The sequence below is a fragment of the Xyrauchen texanus genome, chromosome 13 (genome assembly GCF_025860055.1).
Source record: "Xyrauchen texanus isolate HMW12.3.18 chromosome 13, RBS_HiC_50CHRs, whole genome shotgun sequence".
Taxonomy (NCBI): domain Eukaryota; kingdom Metazoa; phylum Chordata; class Actinopteri; order Cypriniformes; family Catostomidae; genus Xyrauchen; species Xyrauchen texanus.
In genome coordinates, this window is record NC_068288.1 from 43,124,145 (window position 1) to 43,146,059 (window position 21,915).

Here is a 21,915-nt window from a genome sequence, read left to right on the forward strand (position 1 = left end):
AATATTGATCTGTTTCTCACCCACACTTATCATATTGCTTCTGAAGACATGGATTAAACCACTGGAGTACCTTTATGCTGTATTTATATGCTTTTTGGAGCTTAAATATTTCTGGCCACTATTCACTTGTATTGTATGAACCTACAGATCTTAAATATTCTTCTAAAAATCTTCATTTGTGTTCTGCAGAAGAAAGAAATTCGTACACATCTGGGATGTGATGAGGATGAGTAAATGATGAGAGAATTTTAATTTTTAGGCAAACAAGTCAAGTGTCAATTCATTGGTTATGACTTTTAGGCATGTACATATTTAAACAGTGCATTATCATGCATGCATGTACAACTCATTTGGTTGGACAATCGGAAAAACTACGGTAACACTGAAAATGGCTTCAATTACTATGAAGCACCGATAAAAAATTTGTGTGCAGATACCAATATACTATTATTTAGAACAACTTCTGCCGATACCGATACTGCTAGTTTGATACCGATACTGGCATATTTCTTCCCTCTTTTGACAAGAAATAAGATCATTGGCTGTTTTTAGACAATCTGCAGATGTCCAATGGTAAAGATAATTGCTTTGTTTTTTTTTACCGATACAGATGTTTGGCCGATACATCGGTGTAGCTCTAGTAGTTACTGTGTTTTGCCTTTGGAGAGCAGTATAATAAGGCATTTATTCACAAGGTCATTCATTACAATAATTTTACCCTAATTATAGTAGGTATTAGATGCAATTTGAAGTCTGCGTTAACACACTGTCTGTCTATCTGTCTATGTGTGTGTGTGTGTGTGTGTGTGTGTGTGTGTACATGCAACATGTGCTGTAAAGCTGGAAAAGCATTGTGTGCATGTAGAAACATACTATGCAGCTGAGTCATTGAGTTGATATTCTCTGGAGCGGATAAAACAGCCCTGTACCCCGCTGTCACCCCACAGTCTGCGAATCACGTTAGCCAAATCTTCGGTTAAGATTCCCTGCTCCTCTGCTGCGGCAGACAGTGCAAACAGCTGCCGCGCGTCGTCCTGTACATACACACAAGATATAATGAGAATGTATGCAATGAAATGATGCAATGAGTATAATTCATTCAATGATGGTATCAGATGGTTCTTTGATCTATACAATGGTAATATTTGATTACCATAATCTCAAAACATTTTACTTAGCATATGTAAACAAATGGTATGGTGGGATTCTTCATAGTATTACCATAACAGTAGTGTTCCAACAAACATAGTATCCCCATACCATTCCCATGGTATACTTTTAGAGTAATACCCATGTACTTTTCTGGAAGACAAGTGGTAAGGAGAGCAAAGGTATCCAACATATTCCATAATCCAATGTAGTATCGGCTGAATCGTACGAAAGTCATATTTCAACACAAAATCCAAATAAAGAAATTAGAAATATTTTTTTGCTGAAGGAAAATGAAGCCTATTTATTAAGTACCACCAACTATTAAGATGTTTTGCAAAATCATATTAGATGATAACTGAACACATCCCCACTAATAATAATAATTATAACCAATGTTGGGCAAGTTACTCAAAAAAGTAATCCATAACTAATTACTTATTACTTCTCTAAAAACTGTAATCAGTTTACATAACTCATTACTTCATAAACAATTACATTACTAATCACTTTCAAGTTTCTTGTTAAAAAAAACTTCCACAGAACAATTTTGTTTTTCTACTCAACAAATTCAATATAAATGTCTATATTCTGGGGCGGCTGTGGCTCAGGTGGTAGAGCGGGTCGGCCGCTAATCGCAGGGTTGGCGGTTCGATTCCTGGCCCACATGACTCCACATGCCGAAGTGTCCTCCGGCAAGACACTGCACCCCAAGCTGCTCCCAATGGCAGGCTAGTGCCTTGCAAATGTTCAACATACATTGCATTATTTGTATCAAATGAAGTGCTTTTCTACAAAATCCTTACAGCAAGAGACATTTTTTGGTCAAATGAAGTGCTGCACAACATAACATCACAGATGTGAGATAAGCCTTAATACAATATTATTATTATTTAATAGCATTAAAAATGATCTTCTTTCCCATTTCACGCGTCCATTTAAATCTAGCTTTTATTTTGGCGTTTCTGCATGTTTTTGACTGTAGTTTCTCACCTCTGGATAAGCAGTTCACTACATGGTCCTGTGTGATTATTAAAGGCCAAAAAGCTATGATTTCATTCAAATAAATCTAAAGTCTGTATGTGCTGCACGCTTCAGAGCGCTCTGCTCACGGTTATCTACTACACACATACACACACCCAGAGCAAGCGTGATGCTCATGATGAGGTGTTTTCAGTGTACGAGTGGCAGCTTCACACAATCATTTTGAAGCATACAGCACATGCAGATTATAGATTTAATTCATAAATTAAATAGCAGCCTTTTGTGGTTTAATAATCACACTTAACGAGAGATTTTAATTTGATTAATTGTGCATGTTTTTATGTCATGATTTGTTTTCTCACATTCAGTTGTGTTAGAAATATTGCATTGAACTGAGATTGTAAGTGAAATATTAAACCATATCAGAAATGTAAGGTTAATGCAATGTGCTGCGCTCTATAAATTATTTACTTACAGAATCCCACCATGACCTAAATATTCGCCACAGTCATTGTGTCCAGGTGTACAGGCGTCTTACCACTCTTGCGGTCTCTCCATAGTCTATCTTAAGGTTGCTCATGGCTTTAATAATGGCCATTATGGACTGGATGGTGTTGCTGTAGACTACGGCTCTGTACTGCTTACACTCGTCTTCTGAGTAGCCATCTTCATGGATAATCCTAAACAGAGGTCAGAATATGTGAGTTAAAAAAAAGTTGAGCTTTTTCATCATCAATACATCATACAAAATGTTATTTGGTAATGTCACTTTGGGCCCTATTTTAGTGCCAAGCGCAGTGCTATGCTTTAAGTCATAAGCGCAAAGTTAGTGGGTATAGCCATGAAGTTTTGGTATTTTCATGCAAGCATGCACAAAATCTAGGCACAAAAGGGTTTGATGAAATTGTGCTTGCCAAGCACTAATGAGCTGGGTCAAGTGCAATTTAATTCTGAGGTTTTTCTCCAGTTATTTCAGCATCTGAGTCTTATTTTCATCTACTGACATACAAATCATGGCTAGTATTAACAGTGATTGTATCGGCACGCACTTCACATCTATCGGTCGATTTTGATTTAGAAAGATTTTATTAATTTATTGCAGCACAAATAAATTAAAACACTAAAATTTTTCTAAATTCAAATGACACATTTGTACAAAAATGTACTCTAAATAATGTAGTAAAAAAAAAAAAAGATAACATATCAAATCCAAACATTTTACCCTCTCAAACTTCTTCCACCGGCTTCTTTTGCAGTAACTTAAAAATCACTCTACAACAACAGGTGGAAAAATACCAATACAAATTATATCATTAATACAATTGTAAATATAAACAATAATAATAATAATTATAAAATAAACCTTGACTTAGACTATATAGTTTAACACAAATGTAATATATTTTTGTCTCATAAAACTGATGGTGTTCGATATTGTTTAAATAGTTTGGACATGAACTTTATTATCACCTGCTGGTGGAATCTCCAAACTGCAAATCCAGGAACCAAAGACTTTGCACTAAAAACAGATGTGCTTTTGAATCATCTTAGCGCAATGACCTATTTCTCAGGAAAATCGCAAATTGCATTTTGCACCACATCATTTACATAGAACACACCCACAGTTTGCATGCATACACCTACGGATGGTGCAAAAACACCCACCCACAACCACTTGCGCTTTGCACTTGCAAAACAAAAAATTGCACTTAGAATTAGCGCTCTCACGAAAACTGGATAAGACATAGTGCACTGTCATTGCACATAGTGCTGTGCATTGCACTCTTATGAAAAAGAGCCTAATATCGGTGACCACAACCGTATTCACTATGATTATCGTTTCTTTTTTAAAATCGGTATAGTATTTTCATGATGCCTTCACATCATGTCAGAAATTGCAAGATTCTGATACGAGTGATGCCATAGATACAAACACCTTTCGAGCTCCCAGGACACAGACAACTACCAAGTAGAATCTCACAGTTGTCATCTCATAATTGCAGTAATTCTGGCATGACGTGAACTCACCAGGATCACACAGTTATCTGGAATAATTGATTCGGATTAGTCAAATCGCAACATTCTGATTTCAAGTATTTTAGTATACAGTCTGCTAATCTGTATAATTTAGCTGTGCTAGTTTCATGTCACTCGAAACACTCCACACCTGCTTCTCACATAAAATAATAATTTAAACTCAAATCAGTACCAATCAGTGAAGGTTTATATTGCGATAACTAGTTGGCAGTACAACATCTGTAATTTGTTATCATATCAGTCAAATTAAATACTGATAATATAAGCCAATATACCAATATGTAAATGAAATATTTTTCAGTTATTCCGTTTTTCGCACGTGCATGGTTCCAGCTTGTCAAAGTATACTCTATTGGCCATGAGACTGTACTGATGCATTCTACGAACGTACAGCACAACTGTTTTTTGATACTCTTTAGAACAGTGAACTCCAGATGCTTGTGCCGACAACGCGCACAGACATGTACTGGTGCGTGGCGTTACACATATGACAGTCCGTGAAACTGAAGCATACTTTAGTTGCCTATATATTTAGAATATCGGCAATTGGGGGCCTGGGTAGCTCAGCGACTAACTGACGCTGACTACCACCTTTGGAGTGACTCCAGCCAGGTCTCCTAAGCAAATAAATTGGCCCAGTTGCTAGGGAGGGTAGAGACACATGGGGTAACCACCTCATGGTCGTGATTTGTGGTTCTCGCTCTCAATGCGTGGATCGCTGAGAGTGGCATGAGCCTCCACACGTGGGTCTCCGCAGTGTAAAGAATGACGAGCCATGTGATAAGATGCATGGATTGACTGTCTCAGAAGCGGAGGCAACTGAGACTTGTTCTACGCCACCCAGATTGAGGTGAGTAACTGCACCACCACGAGGACCGGTCACCTACTAAATAGTGGAAATTGGGCATTCCAAATTGAGAGAAAAGGGATAAAAAAAATAAAATAAATATCAGCATATCATATAGAATATCAGCAATCATATCAATTATCCGGCATAACAAATCTAAGGCAGCGTCAACACTGATACATTTTCGTTTAGAAACTACAATTTCGAAGTATGCAGCAATGCAAATTGTTTCCAAAATGTTACATTTTCCATCAAGGAAAATGCTGTTCTAGTGTGGAGGAGAAGTGTAAACATAGCGAATTTAATGGATTTTCGAAAATGTATTAATATGGCCATGGCTTAATAATAATAGCCATCGTTTTGGTCGGTATAAATATTCTATATGGAGTTTTAAGTCAGTCAACTCCTGGTGAAAATCTAATACATTATTTAATTTACACTGCAAGTAAATTACTTTTCAAGCAAAGCAAAGATTAAGGAAATTAATGTTCAGTACTGGATTGGGAACTTGCATCATGCAATTAAAGATTGATCAATGTCAGCACATTTTGAAGTCTACTCTTGAGTCAGCAAATCAGAACTTGGCAAACAGCCCTATAGACAAGTTTGAAATCACGTTCATTAAAACAACCTAGAAGCAGCCCAAAAGGAATGTAGACTTATTAAGCCATTCAAGGCTTTTACTTCTCTGTGTGCTACAAACAGTTACTAACACTGTATAAAAGAACTTAAAGGGGTCATATAATGGTACATGCACTTTTTCAAGTTGATTGTACTGAAATGTGTGTTGGCTGTGCCTGTACACAACCATCCTATTATGATAAAAATCCATCCAGTGTTTTTGTTTTAATCTCCTTATATATTTTCCCCTGCCTCAAATCGAGCCGTTCGACCGTGTGACGTCACACGGTCGGACGCCCCTCCCAGGATTGTTGATTGACAGCAGTGTTTCAACACAGACCCGCCCTCGCTCGTGAGCGAGCTGTCAATCATAGTCCGTCATCATTGTTGATACACTGGAGCAGAATGTGCGATTGTGGTGTCCTGTTCTTCGGTGTAATAACGAACACAGCAGTCATTTTGATGTTCCTAAATCTGAACCGCTGAAGACGCAGTGGCTGAGTTTTGTTTACGATGGGAATATTCCCCACGAGCAACGTCAATGCGTTCATGTTTGCGCAAATCATTTTTCACCAGACTGCTTTATAAACGAGGGTCAGTATAAAGCTGGTTTTGCTAAGATGCTGCTGCTGAAAAAAAGATTCGGTACCAACTATTTATATTCCCTCTGCACCTCCAGAAGAAGTAAGTGTAACGTTTTATTAACCTTTATATTAATCTTTGCAAATCGCTTGCACGCTTCACAATGAATGTGGCTAATGTTTACACTCAGGGTACATTACGGCATGTTTTCCATAACGTTACGACGTTCTCAATATAATTCATAATCCCACGTTTATAATGAACAATGCGTTATGGTTATTGTGTTATTAAAAACTGTGTACGCAGGTGTTACAGTTAACATGGTAACACTAAGTTACACCTGGTTTACTTGTACGTTACTGATTAAGAACTAATGTAAAAAAACAGTTATACTGGAGAATAACTCCAGAACGGAGGGGCGGGTGACCAAAGCTCATTATCATTTAAAGTCATATGCTCTGAAACGGCGTGCTGAAAACAGAGCTGTTTTTGAGCAGGTAAAATTAGTGTTTTCTTAAAATACTAATGAGAATTTTTAATAAAAGTATATTACAAAGTTTTCATTTAGACCCTAAAGATTTATATTTACTTGTACAAAAATGGCATTATATGACCCCTTTAAGATATTCAATGTAGCCCCAATGATTTACCCTCAAAAAGTCAATTATTCATTTATCATACAATACAATAAGTGGTGGGTAAAAATATAGTTTTCTATATTAATCACAATCTTCCTTTGTACAATCTTGATATTGATTCTTAAATCCCAAGATCGATTTTTTACTCAATACTCAACCCTCTACTACAATGAGGAAATCACTTGCATTTGCAACCAAATTTCATGCTCTGTGACTGAAGTGAATATATTTGGCAACTGGCAGGTAAATGTTTACATTTCAATCATTAGTAATTGTGTAGTTTAATCGTGAAGTGTTCAGCAGCAAGATCCTTTGCTTGTTCCGTGTAATGTGTGTCCAAGACAAGATACACGTGACCCATTTCTTATTGAATAATGTGTCTTTTAATACCCTTTCTGTTCTTTACAGTCAAATGTTGATTAAAAAAAAAAAAACGGATTTAATTCTAATCATGCATTGCACAGATGAGGTAAAGCCCTTCGAGTCCTCTCTAGTTAACATGCACTCATTTAAAGAAGCTGAAATGCCATTTTTTATTAAAGAGACAGTACTAGTTTTAGCACATGCTCAACAAATCAATGTTAATACTTTAACAATTATTGCAATTTAACAATAAATAAGTAACCGCTTGAGGGGTGCAAATGCCTTGTTAGCGCTCTGAGCTGTTCACATTAGAGGTCCGCCAGGTTTTTAAGTCAGTTTTTCTGTGTTCGGGTATGTCATGCATGTTATCATGTATCTTATGAAAAAATATACAGTCCTACCGAATTTATTTCGCACAACCGTTCGGTCACATACGCGCAAATGGATGTGTTAGGGGCAGTTCACACAGAACGTGTTTTTGCATGCATCTGCTCTATTTTTCCAAGGTTGTCCTTTGTAAACACGCACTGGAGGAACGTCCATACCTGCTGCACCATGTCTCGCTATTTCTTCAGTGTCTCACGCAGGACTGGAACATTTTTAGACACTGTAATCATGTTTAAAATAACTTCAGGTCTCAAAAACGCATATTGAGACACCTGCGTTGTTTAATTAGTTGTGCTGCATTTTGATTGTTATTAGCTCATGTGTTAAAAAGATTTATTAAAAATATCCTTTTTACAAGCAAGTAGATCATTAGTTACACAAGTTAGTAAGCTGATATGCACATGACGTGTATTTGGAATTTGTTTTTTTCTTTTTGTGTGTGTGTGTGTGTGTGCATTCTGCGTTGTTATATGTCCATAGTTCCCTGAATATACTGTATATTTAGACAACATTATAAATAGACGGTGTACTTTAATGATCTGTGCAGCTGCAATGAGCCAAATTATTCTCACTGATCCTTCCTCATCAGGCCTCAAGAACAATTGCAAGATGCATTTTCATGTGCAAAGAGCTTATGGACTTGAAAAGTGTACCAAAACAAAATGTTTAGATAAATCATATATAAAAAGAATGACTTTCCTACTCACTTCATCTGTTTGACAATGGTGCTCTTTCCTGATTCACCGGCACCTGCAGAGAGAAAGGAAAATAATTTAATTCAAGTGACAAACAAATAAAATACAGTATTTACTTTATGTATCCATTAAAATACTTGTTACAAAATAGACAGTTACAGTGTTGACGCATTTCCTATTGAAATAACATATTAAACATCATATTAAGGCTGCAAATTTGAAAAAGTTGGTGGTTCGATTCCCGGCCCACACGACTCCACATGCTGAAGTGTCCTTGGGCAAGACACCAGGTTAGCGCCTTGCATGGCATTGTATGAATGAGTGAAGTCTAAAGCAGTGTAAAGCTTTACACTTCAGTGCAGTGTGTATGTACTCTGAATACCGCTAAGGTTAAAAAAGGCACTATATAAGTGCAGACCATTTACCATGTCACTCACTGGGGGAATTAGAAAGGCGCACATGCGTCAGATATGGAAGCTAGCGGTTTGCGTGTGGATCTCGGCCCGCTAAAAATGCGAGGCTCTCTGTGTCAATTACTCTACCTCTTTTGTTTTGAAGTTTTTTTTGTGGTCGAGGAAGATCACCGTGGTTTTAACTCCACCACTACAACACGGAAACATAATTTGTTTTAAAACTGAACTTTACCGACTGATGCCTGTGCTGGACCGGGATACCCGATCTCCACGCCGCACAGCACAAGGCCAAGCCAACAGGTGAAAGGTCTCTCTCTGGAAGACTCCTAGCTGACACATATTCATCCATACATTTTTGTTGGACTAACTCCCACATTATATTGCATCATGTAGGGACAGTTGAGTTTGCATGTTGCATGCAGAAACCAGTTCAGCATATCCCCTAGACATAAACTTTTGTAGTGTTTGCAGGTAGGGTTCTGCACCGTAACACTATGTACCAACCCTAAACCTAAACTTAACCCATATCAAGTACATGTAGTTTATCTAAAATTACACAGTACTTGGGTAAGTACAATTTAAGTATATTGAAAGTAGACGTACTGTAAAATAGTGCAATAGACAAATGTTTTGATTTATTGAATAATTGCTGAATATTTTCCTTGATATTATAATTGCATAAAATGTATAAAATTAATAGAATTTATTAAAAAAAATAATAATGCAAAAATATAAAATTTGCATCTATCTACCGATATCAATACCGACATTTTGGTGGTTCCGTTTTTGTTTAAATGCTACCTTGTTTCAAATCATTGATAATTACATAACTTAGAAAGAAATAAAAACATAACTTTATTCTACCAACTTTCTTACACCAATGCTATTCTGATCCATCGGTGTATCTCTATATTAAAAGACTTATTTTGTGGGGGGCATCTGCATGCCATTTTATGTGGGCTACACATCCAAAACAAGCTGATGACTCCATTCCTAGAATCATTTTATTTCTGTGTTATTCAACAGTAAATCATACAGTGCCGAAATATTCAACTTTACATTGGATTGACTCTTTATCACAGGGGTGGGGAATGTCCAATCTCAGGGCAAGGCCACTTTAAAAATAATATGAAAATGAAAAGAAAAGCCTTGATTCCATTAACGGTTTAAAAAAAAAAAAAGAAAAAAAGACTGTTTGGAAGACCAAAACTGTACATTTTAGGAGTACACTAACATTTAGATGATCTAAAATCTTAAAGACTAGCACTAAAAGCCTCAAAACTACTTATTTCAGATTCAGGGAATTATTTCAGGTGATGATGGCCTTACATGCCTCATTACATTCACATCTATGATCTAATCATGAATGCGGTCTCTCTGCTAGACAGCTGCCAGCAGAGGTGTAAACAAGTTCTGTAATATTCTGTGCGCAACATATCATTTCTGAAGTGCCAAGGCTGTACGTGTATCTGCTGAAGGTTTTGGCTCTCTCTGGGATGACATCTAGGCTACTGCCGCTTTCTGTAGCTTTGCCAAAACATCTGCTGTCAGAACTGGGCTTTTTGTTGATGTAACCTGGCCGTGGCTCTCTGCTTGTTATTTCAAAAGTATGGAAGCCTGGTGTTCTGATATTCAGCAGCTTGTGTTAACAAATGGACACTGGCGGCCAAAAGTTTGGAATACTGTGCAGATTTTGCTCTTATGGAAAGAAATTGGTACTTATTCACCAAGGTGGCATTCAACTGATCAATGTATAGTCAGGGCATTAATAACATTACCATTACAATTTGAAAAAAATTCAGAACTACTTCAAACAGTTCTCATCAAAAACTCGTGCAAAAAACGTGCAGCAATGACAGCTTTGCAGATCCTTGGCATTCTAGCTGTCAGTTTGTCCAGATCCTCAGGTGACATTTCACCCCACACTTCCTGTAGCACTTGCCATAGGCACGTTCTCATGCTCCTTACATTCTTGCTGATCCCACAAAAGCTCAATGGGGTCAAGATCCATAATGCTCTTTTCCAATTATCTGTTGTGCAATGTCTGTGTGTCTTTGCCTACTCCAACCTTTTCTTTTTCTGCTTCAAAAATTGCCTTTTCTTTGCTATTCTTCCCATAAGGCCTGCACCCCCGAGTCTTCTCTTTACTGTTGTACATGAAACTGGTGTTGAGTGGGTAGAATTCAATGAAGCCGTCAGCGGAGGACATGTGAGGCGTCTATTTCTCAAACTAGAGTCTCTGATGTACTTATCCTCTTGTTTAGTTGTACATCTGGTCTTCTACATCTCTTTCTGTCCTTGTTAGACAGTTGTCCTTTGTCTTTGAAGACTGTAGTTACACCTTTGGATGTAATCTGCAGTTTTTTGGCAATTTCAAGCATTGTACAGCCTTCATACCTCAAAACAATGATTGACTGACGAAGTGCCATTTTTGAACTATTATTTACCTTAAGACAATATTAAGCCACAGTATGCAGTCTATTGCATTGTGTGGCAACTCAAAAACAAACACAAAGACAATGTTAAGCTTCATTTAATGAACCAAATAGCTTTCAACTCTGTTTGATAGAATGGCAAGTGATTTTCTAGTACCAAATGATCAATTTAGCATGATTACTCAAGGATAAGGTGTTGGAGTGATGTCTGCTGTCTAGATTTGATCAAAAAATTACTTTCAAATAGTGATGGTGCAGATTTCTTTTCTGGTACATCAGTAATGTCCTGACTATTTGAAATCAGTTGAATGCCACTTTGGTGAATTAAAGAACCAATTTCCTCCCAAAATAGCAAAATCTGTACATTATTCCAAACTTTTGGCCGCCAATGTATAAGGAAAAGGTCCCGGTGTTCTGACGATTTGTGCTACCCATCGATATGTGCTACTTACTGGTTATGCGCATGTGCAGACTCACAGTTTTGTTCTGCGTTACCACGCCCATAAATCTATGAATCCTTACATTTTCAATGTGCCAAATATGAAAAAGATAGTTGTGCAACATATACGTGCAAAAAGTGCCAGAGTGTGTGAAATGTGTACAAAGTAGGTAGCAGCACTTGACACGCAAGTAATCAGAATGTGCTAATGTTCATGTAGTGTGATATGGCGTGAGGCTTTAAAATAAATAAATAAATAAATAAATAAATGTACTGTTTTGCCAGATTCAGAGTACTTTCATCATTTATTTAGTTTCAAAAAACTGGGAGCATTATTTGATAGGGCACGTTGGTCTATCAAAATATGCAACTCCTGACATCTTGAAGACATTATTATGTAGTATTGTTTTTTCTAATGACAGTGAACATAATGTAAATATTCATGTGTCAAAAAATGCTAACTACCATATGAATATTTGTACGGTCAGCCAGCTGAACAAGAATAACTGTACGTTCACACCAGAAGCGGCGAGAGCGTCAAAATTCGCTCTGGCTGCCCTGCCTTCGACGCTCAAGGACGCTTGTGGACGCTCTGACGTAGTTGAAATAAGCGGCAACGTTTGTTCAGAATGCTTTGTTTTGTGAACTATATTTAAAGGGGCCGCAATTTAAACATCCAGACATGTCGACCATTTACTTTTTGCCGACCGATCACAAGTAGCGTATATCCTCATGAACTCTTTAAAATGTGAAAATAAGAAATCGATCGATGGCAGAAAGTAATTAAAATTATAGTTGTTTGTTATCAAAATAAAATACATTTGTAATAATAACTGTGGTCTTGGTCATATATTACAGGGAAACCCATCACGGCAATAATTCGTTTCTCCATTTTAACTTCGGAACGAATGTTTGGTGGGAACCAAAGTTTACACGGTTGTGTTCTCGACTTCGCTAGAGCGGAGCACTTCTATATTCCAATTGGTTGACGCCGAACCGCGTCACAGCTCATTACCATAATGTTGACTGCACTTGAACTTCCATCTGACGCCCACGCCGCCCAAGACTCGCCGCGCCGCTTCTCGCCGCCGAGAGACGCTGGCCGTCATTGAAAAAGAATGACTTCCGGTCGATTTGCCGCTCTCGCCGCCACTGGTGTGAACGTACGGTAACTGAAAGTTTCAGTTAGGAAAGGTGTGCTTTGACAGGTCAAAGATGAATATTTTATGATAATTTTTACTTTTCACACAGTTTTAAAAATAAAAACAGTACAGTATACAGTACTCATAACTTATAATTTTATTATAATTGTATTTCATATAATATACAATAATGTCATTTTTACTTGTTATATCAAATGTGATAATTGCTGGTTCATTTAAAATATAAAAATATGCTCCCCATACACTTACCCTGTTTTAAATGAAATAACGATGTCTTAATATTGTGAGATTTACATCATTATGGAAACAGTAGCTAGAGAATGAATCGACATTCTCGGTGATCGATTCGCGCTACGGTAGCATTTTTCGACAAGGCAGCACAAATCGTCAGAACACCGGGAACAGAAGCAAAAGTTCTTGATTATATTAAGTCCTTAAAACACAGTTAAGTTCTCTTCAGTATCTTTTGCTGAGACAACAAAAAGTGTGCCTGGATGACTTGGAGATCATTAAATTATTTTGAGTGGACAGATTTGAGAGCAAATAATTTTGAGTTAAGCTCAGGGAAGAGAAATTACATCAAGCGATGTTAAAAGGCTTTCAGTGTAATATAAAAAAAAAAGAATAATGTTTTCATCAGATTGTATTGCTTGAAACAAAGTCACCAACATTCAATGAGACGCATTGTACTATCTGAAATATAAATCTTCTATGCCCTCTCTAGGCATAGCTGCGCTTGCTGTGATTAGATGATTCAAAATGTGTAAAAATCATTTTGATTCAGATTTGATTCAATTTATTGAAAAGAACTGAATCAGAAAAATTATTAATTAACAACTCCGAAATCAAAACGGCCTGCGATCAAGTTTTACTCTTTAAAAAATTAAAGAAAGAAAGAAAGAAAGAAAGAAAGAAAGAAAGAAAGAAAGAAAGAAAGAAAGAAAGAAAGAAAGAAAGAAAGAAAGAAAGAAAGAAAGAAAGAGAGAAAGAAAGAAAGAAAGGGCAATTTTTAGAAAATGTATTATTTCGGAGCACAGATTTATGCATTAAGATGTTCTTAATTTCCATTATTACTTGCACAGCAATATTCTCTTCAAAGTGGTTATACCGTAACAACCTGACCATACCTATGTAAAGTTGTATCCAATTATACAACTGTAATAGCAGTATTGCATATAACTACATAGATAAGGTAAGAAAGCAATTTTATCAAACTAAAATCATGTTCATGAGTAATGTTTACAGCTTGTGGTTATAAGTTTCAAACGATGCACATTTTAGGGTTTATAGATTGGTCCCATGCACTTCCGTTGTAAGTGCCTTACAGTAATCACTTCTATTTTTAATAATCAAGGGGCGATTCGAAATCATTTTTGTGATAATCATTTGTCACAAATGTTGTTGGTTGAGATTAACTTGTCTTGAACCCAGAATATTCTTTTAAAATTCCCTGATATTTCCAGGTTTTCCATGCCTGTTGGAACCCTGTAAATCATAATCAATTAAATACAAATGTCATCAAAATTTATTTTTTAGGTTTTTAAGTCATTTGTCAAGTGTGAGCTGCCTAACAGTTGTCTTTGGTTTCATTTGGATTAATAATTTACTTTTATTGTTCCCTTTGACCTCCTACAGTATGACTGTATAACATTACTGCCCACTGTACTTTGCACAAAGAAAAACAGTGCCTTTGGAAAAGAGCAGCAAAATCAAAGCACCTAAACATTTACCTCCCAGTACAGACACCCAAGAGATGAGACATACAAGAAGCACAGTTTCATACCGTCCCCAGAGCTCTGCTATATCATACTAATACAAACGAATACATACTTAACAAGAGAGAGGCAATACATGATCCTTAAAAGACCCAGAGAATAACAATTGAATTGTTTATTCACAATACACTGCATGCCACAGAGAAGAATACAGTGTAATTGGAGACAAAGGGAGTGTTTTAATGCACACTGGACCTATACATTACCTTAAAATAGCTTATTAATTTGGTGCTGCTTTGCGGAGCACATTAAAAAGTTGAAAAAAAGCTCAGGTGGTCACAGACACGAAAAAACACTCATTTGTGAATAACATCCAATTAAACAAGAATTTTTTATATATTGAAACAGTTAAGGTAAGATGTAATAAGTGCTTTCTAAGGCCAGAAACATAAATTAAGCAATACCTATACACAGATGGGTGTGCCAGTAATGGGTGTAACGCTGTACTTTGTTATGAGAGGCAAAAACAAGCTTGCATCGCTAGAAGCGTCTGGGTTCACGTACTCATGTAGGGAATTTCGACCCCAAGGCAAGCATCCCAATTAACATAAGGGCTCCACACTTGGTTTGAGATTTTTTTTAAAACCTCTACCCTAATTATTAACTCTGGAGTGGGACAAGTTGCTCAACGTGCACCAATGATAACTCAATCTTGTGAAATGTAACATGGTATTTATCTGGTATAAAAAAAGATCCTAAAAGCTATTACAATGCTAAATTGCACACGGTAAAAACATGGTACTGTTTCGTTAGTGCTGTGCAAGGTTATAAAGATGAAAGTGGAAGGATGAGCAAAAGAAAGAGAAGCAAAGAGAGGTGGTTGTAAGATTTCCTCTTGCCAAACAAAGAGCTCTGTGTGACTTTGGCTGGCAGAGCAGATAAGATGACTCTGTTTAGCATCATTTGGGCAAACATCAATGCATTTAAATGAGACCCTGACTGGCCCCATGGCTATTAGTATGCTGAGTGGAACATAGTATCCAGCTCATTCGCAAAGAAAGAGCGATGACAGACTGACAAGATTGTTTATACACGTGCCCACACATGTAAAATAGGACTAAAAGATATAAAGAACTAAAACCACCGGCCTTCAAAAATCTATGCTGACAGTTTTTTCATAATTTCAAAATAAAGAGTTCCTGGTTTGTTTTGGGCTTGTTTAGTCTGGTGTTATGTACCAAATCTTAATTTTGTTTTTCTGGTTATTATTGGGATTTCAGTTGCACAATACTACAGAACTATATCAGGGATTGTATTCATTAAAAATGATATTTGATATGTACTCATGTAATTAGTGGGATAAGAGTCATCAGATGGTCATTTTCACTTGCAGAACTCAAGATGCAAACCAGAAGCGTAATGCGGCTGTTTCTGGAGTCTCTTTCTTCTCCCATAATAAAATACAAATTTAAACTCAAATCAATATTCAATGTCCATTTAATGACTTTTGTAAATTCTCAACAAAAAAAAAACGCAAAAGTAACGCAACACTTTACTTAACATAAAAATTTACTTTTTAATTAAGTTACTTTAAGGAGCAACGCGATATTATGAGTTACTTTTAAAAGTAATGTTACCCAACACTGTTGGCCAGTGAAGCCAAAGGACTCAGAGCACAATGCCCAGCACAATAAACCATCATGTTTGTTCTCCTGAAACTGCTGTACTGTAATACAATATAAACTAAGGTTGCGTCTCAGTTCATTGCTTGAGAGGATAAAGAATTAAAGTGACATGCAGCGTCCATCAAAAACAGAACTCTCTCTGGCTTTTTTCTCCTTCAGCCAGGAAGGAAAATTAATTCCTATGGGACGTATGGACTAGATGAGTAAATTGCCTTTCATGTTGGCTTCCTAAATAACATCAACTTTCAGGCAGAAGTAGAACGGCTACTCCTCAGCCTCGTTTGATCCCTGCTGGCCCAAGTAATTTAAGCAAGATTAATCCCCCTGCTTTATGTCATCGATTGAACTTTACTTGCATAATACATCAATGGAGACAACAGGGGTTTTCAGAGGTAGATGCACAACAAACATGCCATATGTAATTAAAACAAACAAACAAACAAACAAACAAAAGAAAATATACTACCTGTTTCTCTTGCAATTACTTTATATAAGATAAATACAAGTCTTTATTATTGACTGCAAACATAAAGGTGGCACATGTACATTTTTTAATAGCAGGGCCGGTACCAAGATGCAGTTTTTGGGGGTGCATTTTAATCTTTAGGTTGGGCAAGTGGTTGTCTCTTTATTGGACTGTGAGGGGGATGCCAGAATTTTCTGACCCGGCCATGCAAAATATCCCAGTTTATAGCCCCGTCCAAAAGGTTTTAGTTTAAATACACATTGATGCCGCTATGTTTACCTGAAAAGCACTTTCCACTGAAATTGGAGAAATTTGAAATTAAATGAAAAACGATTAGTGTGGACCTCCTATGCAGAGACAACAAGTGAGCCATTTGTAGGTTTATTTCCCTGGAAAGTGTAGGTAGATGAATCCCAAAAATGACCCTTTTACACAAAGTGAACCAAAATAGAAATATTTTCAAAGGAGCTTTTAAATATTTAAAATGTGTGTCATTCTTCCATGTGAAATATATTTGTTTGCAAAGCCTTTGAAAGGAAATCATGCATTTTATTTGATTTGAACAAATGACTTAATGACAAGATTACTAGGCTTTGGAACAGACTGAGAATTTACTGAAAATTGTCTGCAAAATTTAAAAAAGAAAATTATTATATGGCCAAGGTTGTTGGCAGATAATGGAACTGACTCAAGAGAGAACTTTCTCTTCTGTTAATTGTCCAAAGTGAACATGCTTAAATCTTAGGGGAGACTGCTGCTGCTGAAAGAGGAAGTTCAGGTGCCCCTGTAGATTAGAAATGCAATTAAGTCTGAGGGCCAGAAGGGAGTCAGGACTCTTCATCAGAGAAATTAAACCAAGCCTGCAGAGGAAGATTCATTACAACTTCTGCTCTTGCTTTCTATGAGACTTTATTTTCCCTGCCTAACTCCCTTGTTGTTTTCACATTCTTTCAGTCCAGCATTAAGTCTCTTTCTCCTGGGTCTTGGCATTCCCACTTTCCTCTCATGAAAAGTCAATGGGACTCTTAGCAGATGGAGGACTTCCATTTCTCTTGGGTTTAAATAGGCTCCTTCACACATACAGCCAGTATCTTAAAAATGTAAAAAAAAATAATAAAAAACACTTATTTGGTTTATTTTGTCTAGTATGCATATTTTGTATTACAATAAACACGCAAATACCACAAAATATTTGAACCCAATAGACACTGACTGCTTACAGAGATAATATTTACATTGGAGATGCACAGACATATCGTGCAAACATCAGTACTAGCCGATAAAAGCAATTGTTTAAAAACAGCAATGATTGGGTGCTGGGTAGCGCTGACTACCACCCCTGGAGTCACGAAGTTCGAATCCAGGGCATGCTGAGTGATTCCAATGAGGTCTGCTTAGCAACCAAATTGGCCCAGTTGCTAGGGAGGGTGGAGTCACATGCGGTAACCTCCTTGTGGTCGCTATAATGTGGTTCTCGCTCTCGGTGGGGTGCATGGCGAGTTGTGCAACACGCTCAACAAGCCACGTAATAAGATGCGTGGACTGACAGTCTCAGATGCGGAGGCAACTGAGATTCATCCTCCGCCACCCGGATTGAGGTCACTACACCACCACGAGGACTTAGGAATTGGGCATTCCCAATTGGGGAGAAAAAGGGGAGAGAGAAAAACAGCCAATGATCAGGGTCGATTATTTCCAGTCAGAAGGGGAAGAAAAATGCTTCGGAAAATGGTGCTGCATTCAAGTGAATCTGGGAAGCTCGCACCTCTGAATCGGGCATTCATTACTATGACACGTCACGCATTCAAGTGGGAAAATTAAACAAATACGCAATGAACGACTACAAAAGCTCCTTTTCTGTTGCACCTGTGAAAAAACATCCATTACTTATACACTACTTCTATGATTTATTATCGCATGGTATCTAACAAATTAACTAATCTAATTAAAACCAACCCCGAAGGGTGAGTCATTAGTTCACTGTAATTTACTGTATAACAAATTAATACTTTTTTAATAAAGAAGTAAAAATAATTTAGCTAAATCATAGCTTCCCATCATCTTTCATGTAAACAAGCCCTTTCCAAAGTCCCAACTCGGAAACACAGGCATCATCTAGAATAAATAAATATGACTTTGCCAGGTCATTCATGCTCTGGGAACTCATAATTACGATATTTCTAACTCCAATTGATTGGCACGTTTGTCTAAATGTCGTGCTGTGTGTGATTTTTAATTGGTTGAGAATGACAGCAGAGCTGCGATATGTAAAACTTATACTGTTAGAATTTAATGATGCAGAACTACTGTTAAAACCTTAACACAACTACTTTGAATACTCCCCTAATAGTAATATGACAACGAATTTGTTAAAGCTACAGTGAAGGCTGGACCAGCTAAAAAAGGGACAAGGTTCATCATTCTGAATTCAGCTGATGTGAGTAAGGAATGATAATGTAAGTTAATAGCGTGCTTTTTGTTGCATCGATTCATCACATTTATATAAATATTTCAAATGTAAATATCAGCAAAGTTTTGTGATAAAACTGACATCATTTCAAAGCAGAGACTAAAATTGGGTTTTTTCAAAAACTGATTATGCATTTGCATTTTTCCTCCACATCGTGCACATCTAACTCAGACCAGTTATTTTGACAAGTAGGCTAGTGACACAGAGCATAAAGCTTTCTAGGTTATGTACTTGATTATCAGTGATTTCAAACAAGGCAGCATAAAAAAGCAGAACCACCAAATCTATTGGTATAGGCAGATGTTGCTCTAAATAATCAGATATCTGTATTGGCATCCGTGCACCACTAATTCACATTATCTCTACAAACAGTAGACTCTGTGTCAAAAGAACTTGAAAATATTGAGAGATAAAAATCTCTCAAAAGGTAAATTACAGGGAAGAGTGTGAAAAACACACAATTACCATCTCTCTAGAATTAGAGTCATACAGTATGCCCTTAAATTGGTACATATGAATGCTGAGACATGCACTTAAACTAATACAAGAGGCGGTTTTTAGATACAGTGCATCCAGAAAGTATTCACAGCCCTTCACTTTCTCCACATTTTGTTGTTAAAGCCTTATTACGAAATGTATTCAATTAATTATTTTCCTAAAAATTCTACAAACAATACCCCATAATGACAACGTGAAAGCAGTTTGTTTGAAATGTTTGCAAATTTATTTAAAAACAAAAATCACATGTACATAAATATTCACAGCCTTTGCCATGACACTCAAAATTGAGCTCAGGTGCATCTTGTTTCCACTGATCATCCTTGAGATGTTTCTACAACTTCATTGGAGTCCACCTGTGGTAAATTCAGTTGATTGGACATGATTTGGAAAGGCACACACCTGTCTATATAAGGTCCCAGTTAACAGTGCATGTCAGAGCACAAACTAAGCCATGAAGTCCAAGGAATTGTCTGTAGACCTTCGAGATAGGATTGTATCGAGGCACAGATCTGGGGAAGGTTACAGAAAAATTTCTGCAGCATTGAAGGTCCCAATGAGCACAGTGGCCTCCATCCGTAAAATGGAAGCTTGGAAACACCAGGACTCTTCCTTGAGCTGGCCGCCCGGCCAAACTGAGCGATCGGGGGAGAAGGGCCTTAGTCAGGGAGGTGACCAAGAACTCGGTCACTCTGACAGAGCTCCACCGTTTCACTGTGGAGAGAGAAGAACCTTCCAGAAGAACAACCATCTCTGCAGCACTCCACCAATCAGGCCTGTATGGTAGAGTGGCCAGACAGAAGCTGCCACTCAGTAAAAAAAACACATGACAGCCTGCCAGGTGTTTGCCGAAAGGCACCTGAAGGACTCTCAAACCATGAGAAACTAAATTCTCTGGTCTGATGAAACAAAGATTGAACTCTTTGGCCTGAATGGCAAGCGTCATGTCTGGAGGAAACCAGGCACTGCTCATCACCTGGCCAATACCATACCTACAGTGAAGCATGGTGGTGGCAGCATCATGCTGTGGGGATGTTTTTCAATGGCAGGAACTGGGAGACTAGTCAGGATCGATGGAAAGATGAATGCAGAAATGTACAGAGACATCCTTGATGAAAACCTGCTCCAGAGTGCTCTGGACCTCAGACTGGGGCGAAGGTTAATCTTCCAACAGGACAACGACCCTAAGCACACAGCCAAGATAACAAATGAGTGGCTACGGGACAACTCTGTGAATGTCCTTGAGTGGCCCAGCCAGAGCCCAGACTTGAACCCGATTGAACATCTCTGGAGAGATCTGAAAATGGCTGTGCACTGACGCTCTCCATCCAACCTGATGGAACTTGAGAGGTCCTGCAAAGAATGGGAGAAACTGCCCAAAAATAGGTGTGCCACGCTTGTAGCATCATACACAAAATACTTGAGGCTGTAATTGGTGGCAAAGGTGCTACAACAATGTATTGAGCAAAGGCTGTACATGTGATTTTTTTTTTTTCGTTTTTTATTTTTAATAATTTTGCAAATATTTCAAACAAACTGCTTTCATGTTATCATTATGGGGTATTGTTTGTAGAATTTTGAGGAAAATAATTAATTTAATCCATTTTGGAATAAGGCTGAAATATAACAAAAAGTGAAGCGCTGTAAATACTTTCCGGATGCACTGTAACCACAATTAATGCGTACATTTTTCTTTTTATTCTATTCAACTCTGTGTTAGCTCTGAACACTGGTTAGAGGGTGGAACCCTTGCAATGTGTCCAGTGGGGACATTACACACGTATATTACACTACAAACAAACAAACGTGAGTCCGTGCAGGAGAAAAGACCTCTTATAAAACAAACACCGATGAGACTTGAGATAAACGTTAAAGTTCTTTGCCCCTTTTGTCATTATTTTACCACATAAGCATGTCAATTCTTACAAGCCTGCTGCGCAGCTTGTTCTTCTGTGGAGGGTCTGTTGATGCCCCGCTCAAATTTAAGATAATTTCAACTTTGTAGCCATTGCCGCCAAGCTTCTGAAGCGTTAGCTAATGATTACCAGACAATTCAGATTAATTATATTTCCATCGGCAGTGCCAGCACTAAAAGCAGAACATGATGCGCTTCTCATATGGAGTTCAACGTGGCGCTTGCTGCCCTGAAACAAATCACGTGCCTTCCATATCCAAAGTGAAAAGACAGCCTGATGACGGTAAATATTGTGGAGGATGAGGGTTTAAGAGATTTCATGTACATTGCAATGAATAGTAGTCCTATATATCAGACAACATCTCACTTATACTTCGGTAAATGTTTAATGTCACTTGAATTAGTGCTATTTT

General features: G+C 37.4%; 1 protein-coding gene across 1 annotated transcript in view; it reads right to left on the reverse strand.

Moving 5' to 3' along the window:
• Positions 1 to 21,915, reverse strand: part of LOC127654434 (guanine nucleotide-binding protein G(i) subunit alpha-2) — a 63,676-nt gene that overhangs the window by 10,438 nt on the left and 31,323 nt on the right. Inside the window, exons 2-4 of the mRNA XM_052141632.1 lie at positions 8,316 to 8,358; positions 2,672 to 2,813; positions 874 to 1,034 (exon numbers count right to left, since the gene is read on the reverse strand). Of these exons, the coding sequence (XP_051997592.1) occupies positions 874 to 1,034; positions 2,672 to 2,813; positions 8,316 to 8,358 (346 nt within the window). The remainder of the gene's footprint in view (positions 1 to 873; positions 1,035 to 2,671; positions 2,814 to 8,315; positions 8,359 to 21,915) is intronic.